General features: G+C 37.7%; 2 protein-coding genes and 2 pseudogenes across 3 annotated transcripts; 2 read left to right on the forward strand and 2 right to left on the reverse strand.

The window, feature by feature from the left end:
* Window positions 1-405: 405 nt before the first annotated feature.
* On the forward strand, window positions 406-3250 carry LOC110768130 (TLR4 regulator/MIR-interacting MSAP protein). Its single transcript, XM_021971813.2, has 9 exons — window positions 406-668; window positions 819-845; window positions 937-1016; window positions 1549-1621; window positions 1707-1764; window positions 2163-2214; window positions 2370-2394; window positions 2499-2590; window positions 2963-3250. Exons 1-9 carry the CDS (start codon window positions 567-569, stop codon window positions 3012-3014), a joined length of 561 nt encoding a protein of 186 aa, XP_021827505.1. The 5' UTR covers window positions 406-566; the 3' UTR covers window positions 3015-3250.
* On the forward strand, window positions 3250-5876 carry LOC148294358 (uncharacterized; annotated as a pseudogene).
* Window positions 4390-13679, reverse strand: LOC110768165 (uncharacterized; annotated as a pseudogene). The gene is made up of 9 exons (XR_002528417.2): window positions 13493-13679; window positions 11453-12096; window positions 9520-10448; window positions 7446-7499; window positions 6756-6938; window positions 6471-6563; window positions 6207-6395; window positions 5967-6087; window positions 4390-5743 (listed from the first exon to the last, which is right to left on the reverse strand). The product of XR_002528417.2 is annotated as an uncharacterized LOC110768165 (transcript).
* LOC148294359 (alpha-mannosidase I MNS5-like) lies at window positions 5897-7244 on the reverse strand. The gene is made up of 4 exons (XM_088253718.1): window positions 7158-7244; window positions 6874-6938; window positions 6253-6395; window positions 5897-6087 (listed from the first exon to the last, which is right to left on the reverse strand). The coding sequence occupies exons 1-4, from the start codon at window positions 7242-7244 to the stop codon at window positions 5897-5899; spliced, it is 486 nt and encodes a 161-aa protein (XP_088109844.1).
* Window positions 13680-22784: the final 9105 nt, after the last annotated feature.

A 22784-nucleotide genomic window follows, 5' to 3' on the forward strand; every position in this document is an offset into this window, starting at 1 on the left:
TTATCGAATCAAATATCCGTTAACTTTACTTAACAAATTGAATATGGATTTGTTTATCAATAATCCACTAGATTAACCGATCAAATTGTTTTTTCTTATCAGATCGGGTGTAGACTAATTTGATCCATCTCCAATTTATATACATTTCTCACCTATCTAATAAATATATTAGTTTGTACGAGCGATATTCTAAATGAGTCCATATTAAATTTACGAGAATAAGGATTCAAACTAGAGTTGGATACAAGGAATTGGACTCACGGTCTTGGGGTAATTGCCCCATGAACTTGTAGCTTATTTTCAATGTACGCTTCAAATTTAGGAGGCAACTAGCTTAGAGGGTATTTCACTTGTTTTCTCAATTTTAAAAAAAAAGTACGGGCAAAAGAATAAGATTAAGCCAATTTATTACCTTTTGAGAGACCGGAGGGTTTGGTTGACCGAGTGAATCTGGGCCCAGATATCAGCCCAGAGAATAGTAATAATCAGAGTTAGTCATTACAATTTCACTGCAATTCACCCTTACTGCCCTCGAGAGAGAAGAAGAAGAAGAAGAAACGAAGCCGATGGGAGGAGGGTCAATGGTGGTGAGGTTGGTTTTGATATTTACCATTTTGTCCGTGGCTTCTTCCATCGATGACAAATGCGCTGCGTGCAATGCGGTCGCGGTAAAGTCTCGTTTGTTTTCGCTGTCATCTTCTTCTTGTTTCCCATTTCTGCAATTTGAAAATTGAAATTCCGGATCTTGTTAAAAAAGAAAAAAAGAAACTCTTTTCATGGAATGAAATTTAATTCCGGTGTCAAATGGAACTTTGCAGGAGGAGCTCGAGTTGGGACTTTCCAACGTAAGATTTTTAATTCATATGCTTTTCAATTTTGCAAAGTCTATACATTGCATTAGTTTCTGATTCAAAGTCGTAAGATTTAATTTTCCAGGAAAAACCCAGAAACCATTTGGATATGAGACACCGATTGGACTCAACAGGTCAACGGAGAGGAAAGGTAATCGATTACAGGTACTACCTGGATTGCCTCCTCCTCTCAGTTTGAATGCTCACAGTTTTATGCAATATGATCTTTATGATTTTACGACAAAAAACAAAAGCACACTATCGTTTTCACTTCTAATCGGTTTCAAGTTTTATGTATGCTTCTTAACATTTGGTATCTAGCTTCACGAAAGGGGTGATCTTTTGCTAGACTAAAATGCCTTTGTTAGATTATATATGTGCATAATGCTTAGTTATTTTACAATGGTAGGCGAGTGAACCTACCCGCGATGAGAGAGGGCTACCATCACGGGTTTTGAAATCGTGGTGGAATATTATGATCCAAATATCTCATGTTGAGAAAAATAAAAATCCTAGTCTAGTATAGTAGATGAGTTGATGACTTTGTGTATTCTCAATACAAATCAGTAATCCAGACCGAGTTTTAGCATATAAGTCACCACTACTCCATATATGATCACTTGTTGTATAAGTTGTCTTTAGTTCACTTTCTTTTACAAGTGGTTGGTGACTTCTTCTTCGAATGTGTACCCAATAGAGTCAGTGAGCTCAGAGTTGTTGAACTCCTCGATGGAATTTGCGAAAAGATGCAGGATTATACTCTTCACAAGGTTAATGTATTTAAGATTGATTTCTTTCTATCAAATTATGTTGTTAGTTTCTTGAAAATGATCTCATTCTGGTTTTCTTTTGCAGATAGATTCAAACAGTAAAGAGTGGATCAAAGTGGATAACTGGGATAACCTCACAATAAGTATGTATTTCTACACAAAAGATTCTATAGGTGGTGTTTTTCTTTAAACTGAGGTTGACATTTTGCATTAAACAAGTGATTTCTCTGCCTTACTTTTCTAGCCATCTAGCCACTAAGCAACAGGCTAATGTTCCGTTTTTCTTTTATAATAAAAGAGAACATAATTATTAGTGTAACAGTTTGCCTAGAGAGTTCCTAGAATAACAGAAAATGCAGAAAATTTTGAAAGAAAAATTACATTCATTCTTGTCAGTTGTTTATCTCGACCATACATCAATAAAGGGAGTTCTTATTCATTCTAAGACCAATCATTTCATGTTTTGAGCTGTTTCATGAAATTATGAGATTCTGAACAATCATATGCCTTTTGTTTTGCGTGTCTATGTGTACGTTTTTAGGTAAACAAGAAGCTAAAGCATATTCGAAGGATTTATCAACCTATTGTGGAAGGTAAGATGCCAACTTTGTTTTCCTACTTTCTTTTTACTAGAGTGTCAATTTTTTAAACTTTAAACTGATTGTCCTTCTCATATGAAAAATGAGGAGTTTCAATTTTTAAGCCTCCCATGATTCAGAAGCCTAACTCGTGTATTCATTTGGAACAGATTACTTGAGGAAACAGAAGATGAGGTGACTTAATACTCTTATATTTTTTGCTATCAATAAAACAAATAATCAATGGTTGCATTGAGCATTAATACTTTTGTATTCTGATTTTGCAATTGTTCTTGCAGTTGGCAGAATTGATAAAGAAAGGATCTGTAAGAGGAGGAGATGTAAGCAAGGTCTTATGTCAAGATCTGAGTGCACACTGTAGCAGGACCAGGTAAGGTTAATTCATCATAACATATAAATATCAATGAAAGTAATTCCATATTTTTTACTGCTTCCCTCCCTGGCCCCCAATAATGCAAAGACCAATCATGCCATGGTATCAAGGATACTTGATCGATACATAACAGTTTTTGTTTTTAAATTTATTTTTAACACTGGACCCTTTAGTTGAAAAGGTTTTCATTACAGCAACTCAACCAGTTTCTAGAAATATGATTAATCCAGAGTCCTGACTTTGCGAATCAATCCACCAATTAGAACTTAGAGCATTACTTCTCCAGTCCAGAGCTATTTTGGGTTATGCTTTCCAGCAGGGTTTCCCTTTGTATAATACCCCGGAATTATATATTGTGTCTGTCTGCAGTGCATCGCATCAGGGAAATGGATATGGTAATGGATCCGATGGAGAGCTCTGAATTACCCACATTCACATACTTCACCAGCAAGAAGAGATAGCACAAGCCAATTAACTTTTATTCAGAGTTTGGTCTGTTTAAGTTGTTATCAAGCGTTATGCCCAAGTGACTTGCTTATTCGGATGCCAGCAAATTTGGCTTCCAAACTTATGCGATGATGTACCAATTTGTTGTCAACTTATACAAGACTAATACAAGTTAAAGACGGAGCTAATGCATCTTTCATAGAACTCAAATGGCGTTAGTTTTTTTATTTTTTTTATTTTTTATTTTTTTATGCATCACGCGTGTTCCCCATAGAGCCAACATTGGCATGTATGGCCCAAAAATTGATGGTTTCCATTTCCAATCACCCAAGTCCCTCCTAAAAACCCCCTCCCCCTCCCCTAACAGGAATACCAAAACCAAGGGGATATCCCCTCCCTGAATAATGACATTTCCCCAGAATGATATTTCTGCACAGCAATATAAGCAGAATGAAACATTCTCCAGAACTCCTCACATTCCAAAAAAAATGTAGGCCTTAAATAGATACTCATAAAATGAATCAACCCCTAAATGAAGCAACACATAATCCAACATCAAAACATCACACCTCAAAATTTATAACACCTAAACATAACTTCTCTTATATCCACACCTTGAGTAAACCATTACCAGCCTCAAAATTTTCCGGAAACTGGCAACAAAAAAGGCACCAAACACTCTTCTTCTTCTCTCAACCTTCTTCACCCTGAATAACCACATTAAAGCCAAAATTGAATAACATAAAACCATGATAATATATAAATCCATGGACTCAGTGGCACAATGAATAGATGACTTGAGAACGAGAAAGACTTAAAGCCTCCATCTCTCCCGCCCCGTGACTGAGTGAGTCTACCTCCAACTTCACCATTATCACTCTCAAAGGCCTTTTCATACTCTGTTTTAAGCTTAGTGGGTGTATCCTTGTAAAGTTTCTTCTCTACAACACATTCGATATGTGCTCCCCTTTTCTCTGAAAAACAAAATGGCTTCATCAGCAGCTTTGACCATATAAAGCTTCTTCTATTTCCATTTCCTGTACACACAAGTTGACAAAAAACAAAACAAAACAAAAACATGACCACACCACTCATAGACTTCCACTTCTCACCACCCTCCTTTGCAGCTGAAATTGCATTTTAAGGAACATCAATTCTCAAATTTTTGTAACAAGCTAAACTTTTCCCTGGAATGATATTGAATGACGTGTGGAACAAAGCAAGAAGGCAGTATAACTAGTACGAGCAAGATTTTCATCAAAATTTTCTCCGTTGCTGAATGAACGTGAAACTCAAATGTCTTAACTTTGCCTCTAACCAAAGACATTACTTCTCATTACCAAAAAATATACAAGCTTCCAAAGTAAATAAATAAATAAATAACTCAAAGAAACACACGCTTCCAAATTCCTTAGCAATCAACTACAGAAACAAAATATACAATCTAACATTCATCAACCCACCATATAATCACTTCTTGATGACAAGCTGATACAGCACACATAAAATACAACGAGCAGTAGGTATGTTTACATAAGAATTTGCAGTGTGAACAAAAATTTTGATACATAGCCGTGGAGCAAGAAGAGCAAGAGGTCTTCTAGGGTTTCTGAGACCAAACAGAAAGTAGCCAAGGAGGAAAAGCCAACTGCTTGTCTTCCTCTTCGTCTTCTAGAAAGCATAGCCAATTGGAGGAGCTGGATTTAGATGATCTCCATCAGACCCAAAAGAGCAAGAGGCAAAATTGGGCGTTGGCCGGAAAGAAACGATGTATTGTTCTAAAATCTTAGGTTGTCTCATAATGCTCTGCCATGCGAGGTTCTTCATGAAGCACGAGGTTGTCTTAACAAAGACATCGGGAGGCCGATGTATTTCGGTACTGTGAAATCCAAATTGGAGAGAGGTGCCTACTCCAGCCCTAATGGCTTTGTTGCTGATGTCAGGCTTATCTTCTCAAATGCTTTAAGATATTATCCATTTGGGAGAAATGAGCACGGAGCAGCCAAGAATCGCAGTGGTGTTTTTGAGACCAAGTGGAAAGAAGCCATGGAGAAAAAGCTAGAGACTACTTGTCCTTTGTGCAAAGTCAAGGGTTTGTCAGTGTCACCCAAACTGAAACAGGGTAAGAGCTCTTCTACTTCTAGTTCTTCAAACTCAAGGGCTTGGGGTTTCTGATTCTCACCCAGTTGATTCAACCAAAGATGATCTTGACTACCCTTGTTCGTCATGCCATGGATCAGGCCTCCCATAATCTTTCTCCATGTAAGGCTAGCCGAATTCAGCCACTGAAGGTACGATTTTCAGATACAATATTGAAAGCAAACAAGATAATTAAAGGTCCACCTGATTCTCCACCAAGCAGAAAGTTGATGCAATGGACAAAGGGAAGGGAATCGGCTCGCCGTGCCATTTTGAACATGGAGAAGTCAGTGTATTTTGAGGACCATTTATAGGATCTCAAACAACTTGAGATGCTGTGTGGCTGTGGCAGTGAAGATCCTTTTCTACAGGTCCACTTTGGACTCCCACTTATGAAATTGGGTGTATACCTCAAGGAAGATGATGAGTTGCAAGGTCAGGATGAGCAGGCTTTTCTGAAAGGAGATTGGGAGGAAGGCGAGATCCGCTGGGAGGAAGGAGATCCATTCATGAAGGTAAGGGCCACTTTGGTTCTGCTAGTTTGTTGTGGATGATGTATATGTTCTGCACTCGCAGTCATTCTTTGGTTAGTGATTCCACTTTGTAGTTGATTAGCAATTCGTTATTAATTTCTAGAACCAAGGAAATTAAGGATATGATTCTGAATTAATTAAACAATTCTTTCCAAGTTGAATGATATATTGGTAACACCAGTTTCTATTTCTGTTTGTTCTCTAATGGTACTTTGTTTATGGCATTCAATAAGGCTAGGGAGATAGCGCTGTACCTCGGACCATGTCTGAAATATTCCTGCACAGCAATATAAGCAGAATGAAACATTCTCCAGAACTCTCCCTTTCCAAAACGAATGCGAGCCTTAAATAGATACTCATAAAATGAATCAACCCCTAAATGAAGCAACAGATAATCCAACATCAGAAACATCAAACTCTATTTGGGAAAGCCAATAAACTATGCATCATAAAATGTAGTACATTGAAGACCTCAAAGCCCTGAGAAAACCTACCAGCCTCAATCCTAGTTGAATATTCAATCCATTCCCCAGTTGATACATCCAGTGTTTGTACCAAGTAAATTCAACGAACTCCGCATGCTCCATAATTTACGAAGAGCACGAAAAGCTGCAGATTCGTATTCGGGGTCTCCAGTCAATTGGGATAATGCTCCCATTTCCAGAATTAGAGAACCTGAATTCCTACAGAGAATCAAGACATTCAGGAAAGCCGTTATTGATGTCCTCATCTCAATACTGCAAAACAAAGCCACTCACCACACCCTGAAGTGCTTGTTTCAGTAAGTCTCATTCTCCATCACTCCATACAGTCCACGGAATTTTGCATTGATTGGGAGTTGTATATCCTTCCTACAAACAAAACCACCTGAATGCTTTCATATAATTTTAAAACTAGAAAGGTGAATCCTTGGAAAGATTTTGCAAGTACACCTAACTGTATTTTAGACTGATGATAACAATTTAGAAATATTCATATCATGCATGCATCCTAAAAATCAAAATGTAATTCTTAGTTGGACCTTAACATGTCTCAGGTGGTACCTTTATGTTAACCCATGCATATGGTAATCCAGTGGGTGTGTCAAATGCAGGTAGAAAGTGTTTTCCCAAATCCTCAGCCAAAGTAAGCAGCTGATACTTGTAAACTCCTTCACCCAACCTGTCTGTAGAATCAGTCGCAAGTAGATGACCAGAGACAAGTCCTCCAAGCACTCTTATGTTGCACTGCACAATAGCAATCAAATGAAAAAGAGAACCACTAAAACACCTCACATACATGACTTGACAATGATAAACATTACTCTTGAATTACTTTCAAAATAATATCTACATACAGTAGCTACATCACATTTTGAGCAATCTGAAGGGACAAGAATAATTCAGTTCTAGGATCAGCATAACTAAACCAAAATTATTTTTTTCCACAAGTTCCTCAATACATACATCAACAAGATTAACTCTTGCATCGACAAGCGTTAAATTTTCAGAAAGCCAAATGACTGCGCTTTGAAATGCAGTGTTGTTACCCATAATGACAAGGCTGAGATCAAGTTTTTGCATCAGAATGACAAAACAACAAATTATATCAAACAGAATGAAGAAAACACGAGAGTTAAGCATAACGTTGGAATAACTGAAAAGATTAAGATTACAGAACTGTATATGTGACCAACATTATAAGTTGCAATCCTAAACTTAACGAAAAATGGACAATTACTGGTGATTACATACATGGAAGCCTATTGAAAAGGCATTTCATCGACTATCTGGAAGGCCACAGGAAAACTACACATACACAAACAGAAGATATAAACTTCATGTACAAACAAAGTGCTCTTAAAAGAGAGTGCCTGATATCAAGATTCTAAATCATCCATATGAAATTAGAAATTGGATGGAATTTTATCTCAGAAAATAGGGCACTCAAGTTGTACATAATGCAACAAATTAATATGAATCACAGCCCATTTAGAGCAGAAGATTAAACTGCAGAAGGGTAAAACTAGTCATATTATGATGTGCCAAGCCAACCTTACTAGTTATTCTACTCTGATACACATAACACTTGGAAAACTCAAACAGTTAGAAACTATAGAGCCAGGAAAAGTATAATTAAAGAAAAATTGAGAGGACTTAAAAGAAATATTACAATACTAAATAAACTCTAACCAATGCTCTATACAATAAAAAAAAAATCCAATGCTGCTTGCTAGGGATTCTAATCTATATATAATGCTCACACCACCTCAAGATCTCAAATGATGCAGATAATATACTCTAAAAACTATAACCTCTCTTCTTCATCAACCCAAGTTCTCAGTGAAAAATCATACTGATATGAAATTTGGATATGTGCAGACAACATGTAACTTAAAACTCTAATGCATAAACAAAGTGAAATGTCATATGTGACATATGACAACATAACCATAGTGACATATGATGACATAATTATAGTGACAACAACATAAATGAGACCCCTGGGGAGCAAAAAAAAAAAAAAAAAAAAGGAGAGAGAAATCTAAGCCACAAAAGACCCAAAAAAAACACTATCTGGGTTATTTCATAAATTTAGAGGAGAAATGAAGATGGGGTACTAGATTATCAGAGTTACTGAAGCAAATGCCAATGCTGGAATTAGATGAGGGGGCACACACACCATATTTTTCCTTCATATTATGACATTATTGATGCAAAGAGATAGTCAGATGCTAAATACTCAGAAGTATTCATCATTTCATTCCTTATTAAATCAAAACTAACTAAAAGATGAATAAACCTGAATAGCTGGAGTTGGAATTGCACTATGGTTCAAGTTCATAGGGAAAGAAAACCATCAGGCTCTACCAAATGCGATAGAAAGTTAAGCAGATCCTATGATTTCTAGCTGCAGAGAACTTTTATTACCCAGAAACAAGTGGGAAGAAGATGTTTTCATGAAAAAATAAAGGGGCACTGACACTGAACATCTTTTATAAGAAATCATTTGTTTGTACAGATGCTAAATTCTATTATTATCATTCTTTATTCAATAAAAAAAAAACTTAAATACACATAATTTGATTAGCAGGAGCCAGAGCATTTAAAACTGTCTTTCCTCATTAGAAACTCTGCTCTAGTACATATTAGGCATCAGAAAGTACAGTAAAAGAGAGTTCTTTTTTAATCTTTTATTTATAACAAGAAATAACAGATGAATAACTAGGCAAGATGAAAGCTTGCTGTGGTTCGATATATTTACTACACAACTGGTGATAAAAATTTCAGATATTTTGGTGAAATAACAGAAAAAAATTGCACTGGTGATCAACAGTAATTAAAAAGAAAGTGAAAGCTACTAGAGTATATTCAACTATGGTGAAGTTGCCAATATATCTGGCTATCCAGGACTAAATCAGACATGTACAACTGTTTCTGATCACCTTTAGAAACTCTGCTCCACTGCAGACTTGGGCACGTTACAGTTAAAATAGGTTCTTTTTATCTTTTATACCCAAAAAAAAAAAACTTGTTATGGTTCCATAAACTTATTCTAGATCCACCTAATATATTCAACTATGATTTACTTTGCAATAGAAAACTGAGTGGAAGGAATCGGACAGATAGAACATATAGAACAATAAACAAAGTACCATTAGAGAACAAACAGAAACAGAAACTGGTGTTGCCAACATATCCTTCAACTTGGAAAGAATTGTTTAATTAATTCAGAATCACATTAATTGCTAATCAACAACAAAAGTGGAAACTCTAACCGAACATATACATATCTACAACAAAATAGCAGCGCCAAGGTGGCACTTACCTTCATGAATGGATCTTTCCTTCCTCCCAATCTCCATTCACAAGCCTCCTCATCCTGGCCTTCCAACTCATCATCTTCCTTGAGGTATACACCTAATTTCTTAAGTGAAGTTCAAAGTGGACCTCTAGAACAGAATATTCACTGTCATAGCCACACAGCATCTCAAATTGTTTGTTATCCTGTAAATTGTTGTCAGAATACATTGACTTCTTCATGTTCAAAATGGTACGGCGAGACGATCCACTTTCCTTATTCGGCTGCATCAATTTTCTGCTTAGTGGGGAATCAAGTGGACTCTTAATTATCTTGTTTGCTTTGCAAATCGTATCTTCAAGTGATTGAATTCGGCTAGCTTTACATGAAGAAAGATTATGAGAGGCCTGATCGGATCCATGGCATGATGAACAAGTATGGCGAAGTCATCATCTTTCGTTGAATCAATTGGGTGAGAATCCCAAGCCTTTGAGTTTGAAGAACTCTAGAAGTAGAAGAGCCCTTGCCCTGTTTCTGTTTGGGTGACTGACAAACCCTTGCGGAGAGGAGGACAAATAGCATTTCGCTTTTTCTCCATGTCTTCTTTCCACTTGGTCTCAAAAACACCACTGACATTCTTGGCTGCTGCATGCTCAATCCTCATTTGAGAAGATAAGCCTCATAAGCAAAGCCATTAGCGTTGGAGTAGGCACCTCTCTCCAATTTGGATTTAGTACCGAAATCCATGATGCCGTCACCGGGCAATTTCTCGGCCACAGCATCGGCTTCTCAAAGAAGCTCGCATGGCGGAGCATCAGACAACCCAATATTTTAGAACAATACGCCGTCTCTTTCCGCAGGCCATCTAAACCCAGCTCCTGCAATTGCTTAGGTTTTCTAGAAGACGAAGTCGAGGGATGATGGCCTTGCCCTGTGTTTGGACCTTGAAAATTATGCTAATGGGCCCAAGAAGAATTGGTAGGCCCCATCAATCCAATTCAATTGGAAAGGCTAGAATGAGGAGCTAATTTGAGGAGGTTATTTGAGGAGGTGAAATCTCACCATCAATAACCAAAAACAAAGTACATGGGGGGTGCATTGGGGGGTCCACACCCCTTTTAATGGTGAGATGGGCCTCCTCACATAACCTCCTCAAATTAGCTCCTCATTATAGAAGCTCCCCCAATTCGAAAGAGTGAAGTTTGGGCCTTTTAGGAAAGTTAAACACCTGAGAAGGACCATTGGACTTGAAAAAACATTGGGGCCTTACGAAAGTGGCCTAATAACGAAGAGGAAACTTAACCTGATTCTTTAGCTGAGGAAGGTTTGCCTTACCGAGAAGGTAGATATCACTAGTCGAGCAGAAAAATTTGTATGAAATAGGGATATCACTGTTTTGCTATCCCCAGCCAATCACAGTTTGCCACGTGGAAATGTTATCAAGCGTGGCATACCATGATTGGTCAGGAATAGCAAAATAATGATATTCTCGTTTCATGTAAGTCTCCTAATTGAGGAAGGTCGAGCTTTTCACTGCCCAAAGTGCCAAAGCTAGTCCAATCAAAGAACAAAGCTGTCATTGGGCTGCCTTTGTCTCCCAACCTATGAGTCTTTTCACTAATTACAAGTAAAAGCTTTTTTTTTTTTTTTTTTTTTTTTTTTGGTCGAGAAGATCTTGTATTCAAAAGCACAGGAAACCCCTAAAACAAGAGGCCCACGCCCAAACAAAGGGAAAACAAGTCTGTCCATGCAACAAAACAGACAATGCATGGAAAGCCAAAGAAACAAACAATACAATTAGGCTGATCAAGAATAAAGCGCCAGAAAAAATAATCCAACCAAAAGGATGTCAAAAACAATTCAAGACCAGTCAATAGCCAAATTAAGCATGGTGAGGACAAGGGAGTCCATCTTTGCAAAGGATGTGCACAAGAGAGGTGGGGGGCCGATCGACCCATACTTCCGTACTCCTCCTCGATAGTGCCAGCGACGCAAGGTGATCCGCCGCTTGGTTACAATTCCTGGTGGTCCAATACCACCTGCACTCTTCAAAACGCCGTTGCTCATCGCGTATAAGTGTAAGAATTGGGAACAAAGTCCAACTCCCTTGACCAAAAGAGCCACGAACACAATTGATAAGCTCCAGAGAATCCGACTCAAAGCAAACCATGATGTGACCCCGCTCCTTAGCAAACTTACAGCCCTCCCATAACGCAATTGCCTCAGCCACCAGAGCATTCTCTGCTTGAAAACCCACAGCTTTGGCCCCAAGAAATCTCCCTTCAAAATTACGGATAACTATGCCAGCCCCCGCACGACAAGTACTTTTCTGCCAAGCGGCATCAACATTTATTTTGACATGAGGCTCAGAAGGGGCTGCCCATGAAGCCTGGGCAGGGGAATGAACGGGTCTTATGGTGGAAGGGGAGATAAATTGCTTTAGAGAAAGTCTTTCATTTACCTGGTCAAAAATGGCCTTGAGAGTTTGCTGGGGTTGGGGTATGTAATTGTCAAACACCACCCTATTCCTAGTCTTCCATATATTCCAGCAAGTGTATGCAATCTGACATATAATTCGGCTTCTTTCCTCCTTTGTATTAAGACCTGTAATCACGCAATCCCGCAACCATGTATGCAAAGAAGAAGGGTGTCAAAAACATTTAATGAGGGGCTGTGAAAATATTCTCTCGGCCCAAACTAAAGGCTCTCTATATTGAAGAGAAGCAGTTAGATCTAGGGGTCCAACACCAATTCAGCTCAAAGGCTACTCGATGCACTTCTGAACTATTTTTCATTAGTTTCACAGTTTTTATTGCTTTCATTATTAGGATTACACGTATAGAATCAACAAGACCTCTGAAACGTTCAAAGTTCTTGAGCACCATCTATTGTAATTGTTCATTCAATATATCAATCGGGAATTCTCTTGTTCTGATACAAAGATTTTCTTGAGCACATCCAATCCATTTCGGTTTAGACCCCTGAGGCTTTTCAAGTTTCTAAGTAATCTAAGGTCATTTGAGTTATCAAGTTCAGTGACACGACACTCAAACACCCCTTCAAAAGTCTTGTTATCGAGACTTGAACCTTATGGCTGAGAGTTTGATCCTAACTTTGCCATTATTTCCGAAAGAAGTCAAATATATAGCGCAACATCATTCACTCGTACCTACAGCCATTTAAAGATCGTGGTACTGGCATGCCATGCAATCATTCACATTAAGGATGGTTTTACTACCATTTCCACTCGGCCCGTTTGATCATTTCATTTAAAAGAATTAGAGGTCACCACCCTGTTTGGGTGACAAACCCTTTCACAGAGGAAGACAAGCAGTCGACATTTCCTCCACGACTACATTCTGTTTGGTCTGAAAAACCCTAGAAGACCTTTTACCTTTCTAGGTCTGAAATTGAAACTCAAAGGAACCAACACCATCCTCTAATTGTCTATGCTTTCGATTTCAAGTAGATGGCGGCATTCTTGATTCTTGATTTTAGAACCCAAATTTCACACCATCATTGAAGAGAGATAAGTCGCCACAAAATCATTGCAGAGAAGCAAAGAGAGAACTCGCTCCTTCATGATCACAGAAAACCACTCAATTATTACACACAAACAGAGGGAAAACTCTTTGCTTCTTAAACCACTCAACCCTATACTCGCTTACTCACTCACTCACTCATTGTAGAGAATAGAAAGAGAGCTTTTGGAAACTACTAAGTGCATTGTAAAGTGAAAGCCATGCTGAAAGATGAGGATAAAAAAAATATTTTTCCTTTCCTATTATTAGTGATACAACACTTTTGCTCACCACCTTAACCCAATGTGTATCATCACCATTTTTCTCAACATTTGACACATGTCCTTTAGTATAACTATAGTTAACCTTTTGCTTTTAACCGTTTAAAGTATTTAAAATAATAAAATTAAAATAAAGTAACATCTTAAAAAACAAAAACGCTCATTATATATCCCCTTCTCGACCGAGCCCCACTCTACAAACACTCGCCTCAGCAACCATAGCCTTTGCTAGGAGTTCATCAACCACATCTTCAATTTCAACAAGACCTCTGTCATTGACCCGACCCTCAACCCCAATTTCACGCAGGGATTGAAGAAGCTCTGCGTAAATTATACACATAACCCCAGGATGTTGACCTTCAATGATGCCATGACCTCGATTCATAGATAGAGAAGATGAGTTTGCAGGTCGAGGATGTTGGAAATATGCCCTAATGCGAAACATGTGATGTTGCTTTATGGATATGTCACCAATTTATGGGCAAGATCGTAGTTTTCAACCATGATATTTGGTATATAATCATAACAATAAAACAACAGTCCTTGGAATATGAAATAGTATGATGGCTATGCAATGAGATTGGATATAATGAGACCTCTCATACTTCCACATCATTTCCTTAATGTTCTCAGTCATAGGATTATCAATTAGGCATTGATCATCCGTAAATATTGGTACACACTATATATGCTTGACTGGGAGAATGACTAGTCTCAAGTCATTACATATAGAGACACTAAGATAAATGTGTAGGTGCTTATAGAGACAAGTACACTCATTGCAATCAAACCATGAGTTCTAAGATGAAAGTCTTACTCACATGTCAAACTAGAACTCATAAGTTGCAATAGTGCAAATTAGTCCTCAGATATGAGACATCATGGTTGTCTTGTGGGCGAGTCGTTTGTCTTTGAAATCACTATACGGTTGTGACGACAAATATGATTCAAAAGGTGATCTTCATGATTGTCAATAAGCTCACAGAGACAAGTGAATGTACAACAAGAGATCTATGCTCTTAGTAAGGAGAAAAAAATGCTCCAAAAATATGATTGAGGAAATCTCTACAGAGTAATGGATATAACTAGAAAAGAAGTTTCTAGACATAACCAATGTGATCATATAAGTGGAAAATTCATATTAGGATATTGACAAAAGTATTCATACTCTAATAATATGAATTAGGAGCATTGTAATAGATAATGACTCAATTGCACAAAAATTCAACTTAAATAGGTTCTTTACCTTTCTACTTAACTTGGGTAGCCATAATATATTGCTAGGTCTCATGACTTGTGAAAGCCCTGTCAGGTCTAATTATAATTAGCATTCGCCAATAGGGCGAATTAAACGATGAGATTTAATTCACACACGGTTCAGAGGAATCAGACATACCCACTACCTCGCTAATTCGAACATATGGATCGCATACCGATAAATTTAATAAGAGGAACAAATGAAGAAGATAAGACATTGAAAGTCAACGGTCAAAGTCAAATAAGTTGACTAAAATGGTTGACCAAGTCAAACTATAAGGACTATGGTTAAGTCACAAATCATAATTATACTGTTAATTATGAAATTAGTTTGACATTTGGACTCAATTGGGCTTTACTGTCATTTTGGGTTAAAAAGGAAAGGACATATTGGGCCCAAGAATAAGTGGTGTATGACAATACAAACTCAAGTGGGCCCAAGAGAAGCCCAATGACACTATGGCCGGTTACAGGTGAGGGTTTCCTCACTTGTGGTGTGATCTATATAAGCCATACTTATACCATTCACTCTTTAGGGTTTGAGCCTCTTAAGAAATTAGGTGTGGTGTTAAGAGATGAAAGATCCACTCTCTACCATGAGCCAAAATCGACCACCAAGAAGAGAGGTTAGCACATCACGTCCTCTTAGTCATCTTCTTCACCTCTTCTCTTTATTTGGTATGTATGAACTAGATGATACTTATTTTGGTGTTTTTGAGAAGAATCTATCAAGCAAGCACAAGGAATAAGGTCTTTCATTAAAGGTGATAACTTGGATGCCATCCAATCGATCTTTAAGGTAAGAAAGTCTAATCATTTCCTCCACTTTTGTTTTTAGGCACATATGAGATTAGACCTAGAAAGATACTTGGGAAATTGAATAGCATTAGGCTCAATAAGAACTAAAATTCACTTCCACCTCTTTAAATGTTTGATTTATGCATGTTGTAGCCTAAAATCCAGGGATTTGAAAATTTAAGTACATGTTTCCTTCAAAGGAAAAGACAAGCGAGGAGAATAATGGAGGCCATAGAAGTTGGGATGGTGAAGAGGCCTAGAGCCAAAAGGGAAGAGATTGAGAAAATTAGGAAATTGAATTGGGCTTTGGAAGAGAAGGTCAAATCGCTGTGTATAAAGAATCATGTTTTGCTCACTCCAAGGTGAAGGGAATGATGGTTGGGTTGTCGCAGGGCAAGGGTGGCTATGGTTGTTGAAGGGGTGGTTGTAGATAATAGGGCCTCAGGGGTGGGGCTACATCAAGAAGGGAGAGAGAGAAGGAGATAGAGTTTTGTTTTTGTTTTGTTAATGTTATTTTTATTTCTATTTTACTCTAATTTTTTGTTTTAATTTTAAAAAAATAAAAGTAAAGAATTAGCTATAGTTATACTAAAGGACATGTATCAAGTGTTGAGAAGGATGGTGAGGAAGAATCCAATTTTCATGTTACCAAGTCCCCTTGTGCCCTATGTTTCCTCTTTAGTTTTGTGACACATGAACAATCAATGCAGCGACACACAACTTGCAAATTTTAATTTACTTGTGTGAATGTAGGTAAATTAAGCCTAACAAGGTAGGAAAAGTTAATTGAGTACCTTTCCACATCAATGTGCCCAAACAACCTACAAAAATTTGGCTTAACTTAAATAAATTGTTAGACTAATTTACCAACAATGTGAGGCTAAACCATTGTACCTATAATTAGAAAGCATATATATAGCGTGAGAGCAAACCAAGAATGTTAGGCTAGTTGGTTTAGGTAGTGTACCTGCCTCCTTGTACTCGAGTTCAACTTTGCCTCCCTGTAAATTATAGTAGTTTAGAATACCGCAATATCAAAAAGGAAAAATAAAACTTGAGGTTTGATAAATAAATAACAAAAATAATTTGGACCCAGCAAATCTCAAAATATATGGCCAGTTCAAAAGAAAAATACTTGTTGACGTGAGTCTCCTAATTAATCAAGGAGATTTATTTCCTTGATTAATTAAGGGATTTACTTTCCTATTCTATATAGTTGACAAATCATTATATAATTAAAAGATACTTTCCTAATTGATTACTGTATCTTCTTCCTTGTAAAGAACTCATGTAAACTCCTATATATACCTCCTTATGGAGAAGAATAAAACCTAACCCAAAGTATTCAAACTATATTCTATTTTAGCATGGTATCATAGCAATCGATCCTAGGTTGTCTCTAAACCCTTATCTCAAATTTCTCATATTCAAATCCAACACCCTAAATCAAATTCCTCATATTTTTTTCTCAAATCCAAATCCCTCAAATCTAAAGTCCTCAAATCCTCTTATCAAAATCCCTAAATACAGACCCTCAAATCTTATACACATACCTCTCAAATTCAATTCCTACATCAAATTCATACATCAAATTCCTCAAATCAAATTTCTCTAATCAAAATTCCTTACACTCTCATATCACATCTTACTTCCCCTGCGATGTTAGGAGCCTCTACGATTCTCCCCTTTATTGCAGACTCCCAGATGCATGCGGTCAATCCTGCTAATCCGGCTACCCGGATTCGTGCTTCTATCGCCACCACCAAAGGTTCTACTTTTCATACGTCCTCTCAAAAATTAGCATGGATTATCGACTCGGGTGCTACGGATCACATGACATTTCATCATGGCCAACTTATTAGTCGCAAATCATCCACTTCGTTAGTGGTGTCTAATACTAATGGTACCCCCTCCCTTGTGGTTGAGGAGAGCTCTCTATCTCTCTCTACCTCCCTATATCTGGATTCTATATTGCTTGTTCCATCTTTTTACAGTAACATTTTGGTTGAATCATTGTGTTTTTCAAGACATCCTTACAGGAAAGACGATTGGTTGTGGTACTCGGCGGGGCAAACTCTACGACTTGGACTGGGCACCGGATAGTGAGACCAATGTTGGTCAAGCTTTCACAACCAGTGGAACTCGTTCTAAGGGGAAGAGAGACAAATTTTGGTTATGGCATAAACGTCTTGGGCATGCCTTGTTCAGTTATCTTAAGAAGTTGTTTTCATCATTATTTTTCAGTCTTGATGTTTCCAGCTTCCATTGTGATACGTGTGAATTGGCTAAGAGCCATCGTGTCCCGTTCCCATTAAGTTCAAATAAGAGTTTGGTTCCGCTTTCTCTTGTTCATTCTGATGTTTGGGGACCTGTTAAAATTGCCATGCCAGCAAAGGCTCGATGGTTTGTCACGTTTATAGATGATTGCACACGCATGGCTTGGGTTTCCCTTCTCAACACTAAAGGGGAAGTCAGTTCCAAGTTTCAACAGTTTTATCAAATGGTGGAGACTCAGTTTCATGCCAGAATTCAGGTTCTTCATTCTAACAATGGAGGAGAATTTCTCAACCATGATCTTAACCAGTTCTTACAAGATCATGGTATCATACATCAACGCTCATGCCCTTACACTCCCCAACAGAATGGGGTGGCTGAAAGAAAGAACAGACACGTATTGGAAGTTGTTCGTGCCTCTCTCTTTGGTGCCAATATGCCACGATACTTTTGGGGCGAAGTTGTCGTCTCTATAGCATACCTTATCAATCGGATTCCCTCTAGTATCCTAAATTTCCAAATACCACTTCAAACACTTCACCACCATATCCAAACACCTCCCATCCCAAACCTAGAACCCCGGATTTTCGGTTGTGTTGTATTTGTCCACTTACATGATCACCAACGAAGCAGATTGGATCCTCGAGCTAAAAAGTGTGTTTTCATTGGCTATGCACCTCATCAGAAAGGATACCGGTGTTATCATCCTCCTAGTCAGAAGGTCTTTACCTCCATAGATGTTGTGTTTTGGGAACATGACTTATATTTTTCAGCAGCCCAGGAGGAGAATTAAGAATCCACCACTGCTCAAATTCTCGATTTTTTTCCCCTAGGACATCACTCTGCATCAAAACGACCAGTCGTCTGTGGAAAGCGATCGGTCGCCCCTCCTTAGTTCTTCAAATGTAGAGAACCTGCTTCAAAACGACCGGTCGCCAAAGGAAAACGTTCAGTTGTCTCCACGCTGTCAAAATCAGGAGGAGAAAATTGAACCATTTTATGAGATTTTGCCCGCTTCAGCTCCAGTACCACACCAATCATTTGCTGAGGAAGTCATTCAAGTAACATCTTTTCTTGAAACTGATAACACTAATGAAATATCCCATGATGATTTGATTTCAGAAGGCATAGAGCCTACATATCCGCTTCTAGAAAGGAAGAACCGTGGCAAACCTCGAGTAGAATATGAAGCAGATCTTAAAGCCAAAGGGAAATACCCCATGAATAATTATATATCTCTCAATAGATTATCAAAGTCACGTGTGCACTATGTGAAGCAGTTGGCTAACATATTTGTCCCTAATAGTGTAACTGAAACACTAGAAGACCCAAAATGGAAAGAAGCCATGAATGAAGAAATGCAAGCTCTCCAAAAGAATGTCACATGGGAACTCGTGCCTTACCTCATGCAAAGAAGATAGTAGGATGTAGGTGGATTTATACTGTGAAACTCAAAGCAGATGGATCTATTGAAAGATATGAAGCTAGATTTGTGGTGAAGGAGTACACACAGAGATATGGGATAGACTACCAGGAAACCTTTGCCCCAGTAGCCAAGATTAACACTATTAGAGTTTTATTGTCTCTAGCAGCAAATCTCGATTGGCCACTACATCAGTTTGATGTCAAAAATGCATTCTTACATGGAGACTTGGAAGAAGAAGTATATATTGACTTACCCCCATGATGTAATTCAGCTCCAGACAAGAAAAATCAAGTTTGCAAGCTCAGAAAGTCATTATATGGGTTAAAGCAATCTCCCATGGCATGGTTTGGCAGATTTACTAAATATATGAAGAATTTTGGATATACACAGAGTAATTCAGATCATACCCTGTTCTTGAAGCGTGATGAAGGAAAACTTATTGCATTGATTGTTTATGTAGATGACATAATCGTGACTGGAAACGACGCAGAAGAGCAACTTAAGTTGCAAGTTTTGTCTCAAGAATTTGAGATGAAGGATTTATGTGATCTGAAGTACTTTCTTGGAATCGAAGTAGCAAGGTCAAAAACTAGTATATTTCTGTCTCAAAGGAAGTATGTAATGGATCTACTCATTGAAACAGGAATGCTTGGATGTAAGCCTGCTAACACATCCATTGAGATGAATCACAAGTTGTGTGAAGACATGGACCAAGAACCAACCAAAAAGGAACAGTACCAACGCCTTGTTGGAAGGTTGATATACCTGGCACACACAAGACCAGATATTGCATATGTTGTGAGTGTGGTTAGTCAGTTTATTGATCGGTTCATAATTGTATATCATTTTGTACCCTTCTAGCTTATGATTTGGTTATGTTTTTGAGTTAAACTTGTGCTTTTAATCCTTTTTGTGTTTATCTTTCAGTTCATTGAGCTTTAGGTAATAATGAGGGCTTTGGATAGTAAATGATGCAATCCATGCATGTTAGGGCCTAATTTGGATGAATGGATGAAGAGCTTAAAGACAAACTCAATTTTGGCTACAGTCCCCTGCCAGCCCAGTTTCGTAGGTCATATTGCAAGCTTTGTTTCAGCAACCTACATAGCTCGGATGAGGCCACATTATTCATGAAAGTTGTTCCAATGGGTGTATACTATAAGTTTTTGGCGCCGTTGTTGTGTAGATACAGCTGCACCAAAATGGATTCAGTTGCATCCTCAACTTGTGATACTCGCAAGTGCACGAGCCGTTCGGTAGTATAGCGTATGTAAGTGCGAGGTCGATCCCACGAGGATTGGTGATTGAATGATCCAATTCATTTCTCCTACACAAAACAGAAATGAAAAAGAAAGGAAATAAATAAAACAAGGAAGAAAGAAAATAACTAACTCAAGTAGATAAGTTCCCAAGTTCAATTAGATTAATGGATTGATTCTAGCTAAAGTATGATTAAGCCATGGTGTGTGGTCATAACCTTGTGTTCCTAATTCCCTAATTTGATCATTTGTTGTCTAACCTAAAATTAAGCATTAGGAACCCATTAAGCATAGAAGAACAATTTAAACAACCAAGCATGTATCTAATCCCTGTTGTCGAATGTCCATACATACTCTTCCTATTCATAGTTCAATTCGAATTAAAGCATGGTGTATACTCTTAATTCAAACCAAGATAGCTAACATGCAAGCCTAAATGGTGATCAATCATTCAAACTAGCATATTAACTTATAAGCATAATGAATAAGAACATGAACCATAATTGAAACTTGGAAACTAATCAAACTTGAAAAACTAAAGAAAAGAATTTACATAACAATGAAAATTAAAGTAGAACTTGGAGAGACTTAAAGGAAAATTTAGTAAAAGGATTTTTGTTACAATCAATTGAGAACTAGAAAGGAAAACTAAGAGAATTTGAGGGAGAGAAGGGAAGGGAGCTCTAGAGAAGTGTTTGAGAGCTCCCCCCCTTGGGGTGTGTTTACAAGCTTGGGAAACCTCACTATATATAGGCCTAAGGAAGCTGAAAATCTGAATTAAGTATGGCTAATGCATACAACACTTGTTTTATAAAATCTGAAATGGTTGATGCACTTCACTAATGCATACAACACTTCCATTATAAAATCTGAAATGGTTGATGCACTTCACTAATAAATCCCACCAGCAGCCCTAGCTCATCTTCATGTCACCATGACCAAGCTTCCAACCAGAAATAATAGCTCATCCTGAGGTCAGCATGACCAGCAACTTCAAGGGCTTACGAATTGGGCTTCCCTTAAGCAAATTAAGACTTTAAGCACTCGAACTTGAAGTTCAGAATGTCTTCTTTCCAGCCATATATCATTTGGGCCAATCCAAGGTCGGAGGAGGAAGTTAAGGCCAAAACAAATTGCTAACTCATTTTGCGCGCTGATAAAATCCATCCTGAGCATGGCTCTGTGTTTGCTAGGTAACAGACTCCACAATTATCCAATGGGGCTGAATTTCGGATATGTTATAGTATACACCCATTGGAACAACTTTCATGAATAATGTGGCCTCATCCGAGCTATGTAGGTTGCTGAAACAAAGCTTGCAATATGACCTACGAAACTGGGCTGGCAGGGGACTGTAGCCAAAATTGAGTTTGTCTTTAAGCTCTTCATCCATTCATCCAAATTAGGCCCTAACATGCATGGATTGCATCATTTACTATCCAAAGCCCTCATTATTACCTAAAGCTCAATGAACTGAAAGATAAACACAAAAAGGATTAAAAGCACAAGTTTAACTCAAAAACATAACCAAATCATAAGCTAGAAGGGTACAAAATGATATACAATTATGAACCGATCAAATACCCCCAAACCTAGATTTTGCTAGTCCTCGAGCAAAACAACACAAAACAAAGTTAAAAACAAAACAAGAAGTTAACTAGACCACTTTCGTAGGTAACTCGATTGCATTGAGCGAATGCAACAAGCCTTTAAACCTCTAGGCATCCCTAGTAGGAGGAGTTGTGTCTCCTGAGGGTTTAACAGTTACGATACCCACAAACGTTTTTTTAACTCTACAAAACAAAATGGTTAGAAAACTTATTAGATTTGTTAGTTCTTAAGCAAAACCAAAACCAAAAACAAACATAAAAATAAAAACAAAACACAAAACACAAAAAAAAACAAAATCAAAATAAATACTCAAAACAATCTTTCCGAACATTTTGTGAAGAGAAATGACTCATGCACATGACTTAAACGTTTTGACAATAAAAGCTCAATTTTAGACATTATTCACAAAGCGGCAAAGTTCAAAACATAATATGCTCAAAGTGTAGTAGTGTGATAGCCAAATGCAACAAATTCCCCAATCTTAGTTTCCACACAATTTCAAAAATCATACCAAGCACAAATGCAACTTCAAATCTCACCAAAGTTGTCCTCTCACAAATGAATCATTCAGAAGAGGGGTACAATGCAACACTCAGTTATAGACATGGGATTAGAGTTAAATCATAAGGTACTTAACTCAAAAATAGGAAGATGAAGAACTTGCATTAATATGATCTCAAGAAGGAGGACAAACACTTAAAAGTAGAAAAATGAATGCAATTCAACCACATGACATTTTAAGATCAATTTAGGTCTTTATTATAGGTTGTAATGGGGCCAAGGGTGTAAGGTGAGTGAGAAATGAAAGGTATGGATAATACAAAGTCCAAGGAACTCACAATGTAAGAGCATAAAAAAAAAAATT

This window comes from Prunus avium, chromosome 5 (genome assembly GCF_965620075.1).
Source record: "Prunus avium chromosome 5, drPruAviu1.hap1.1, whole genome shotgun sequence".
NCBI classification, from domain to species: domain Eukaryota; kingdom Viridiplantae; phylum Streptophyta; class Magnoliopsida; order Rosales; family Rosaceae; genus Prunus; species Prunus avium.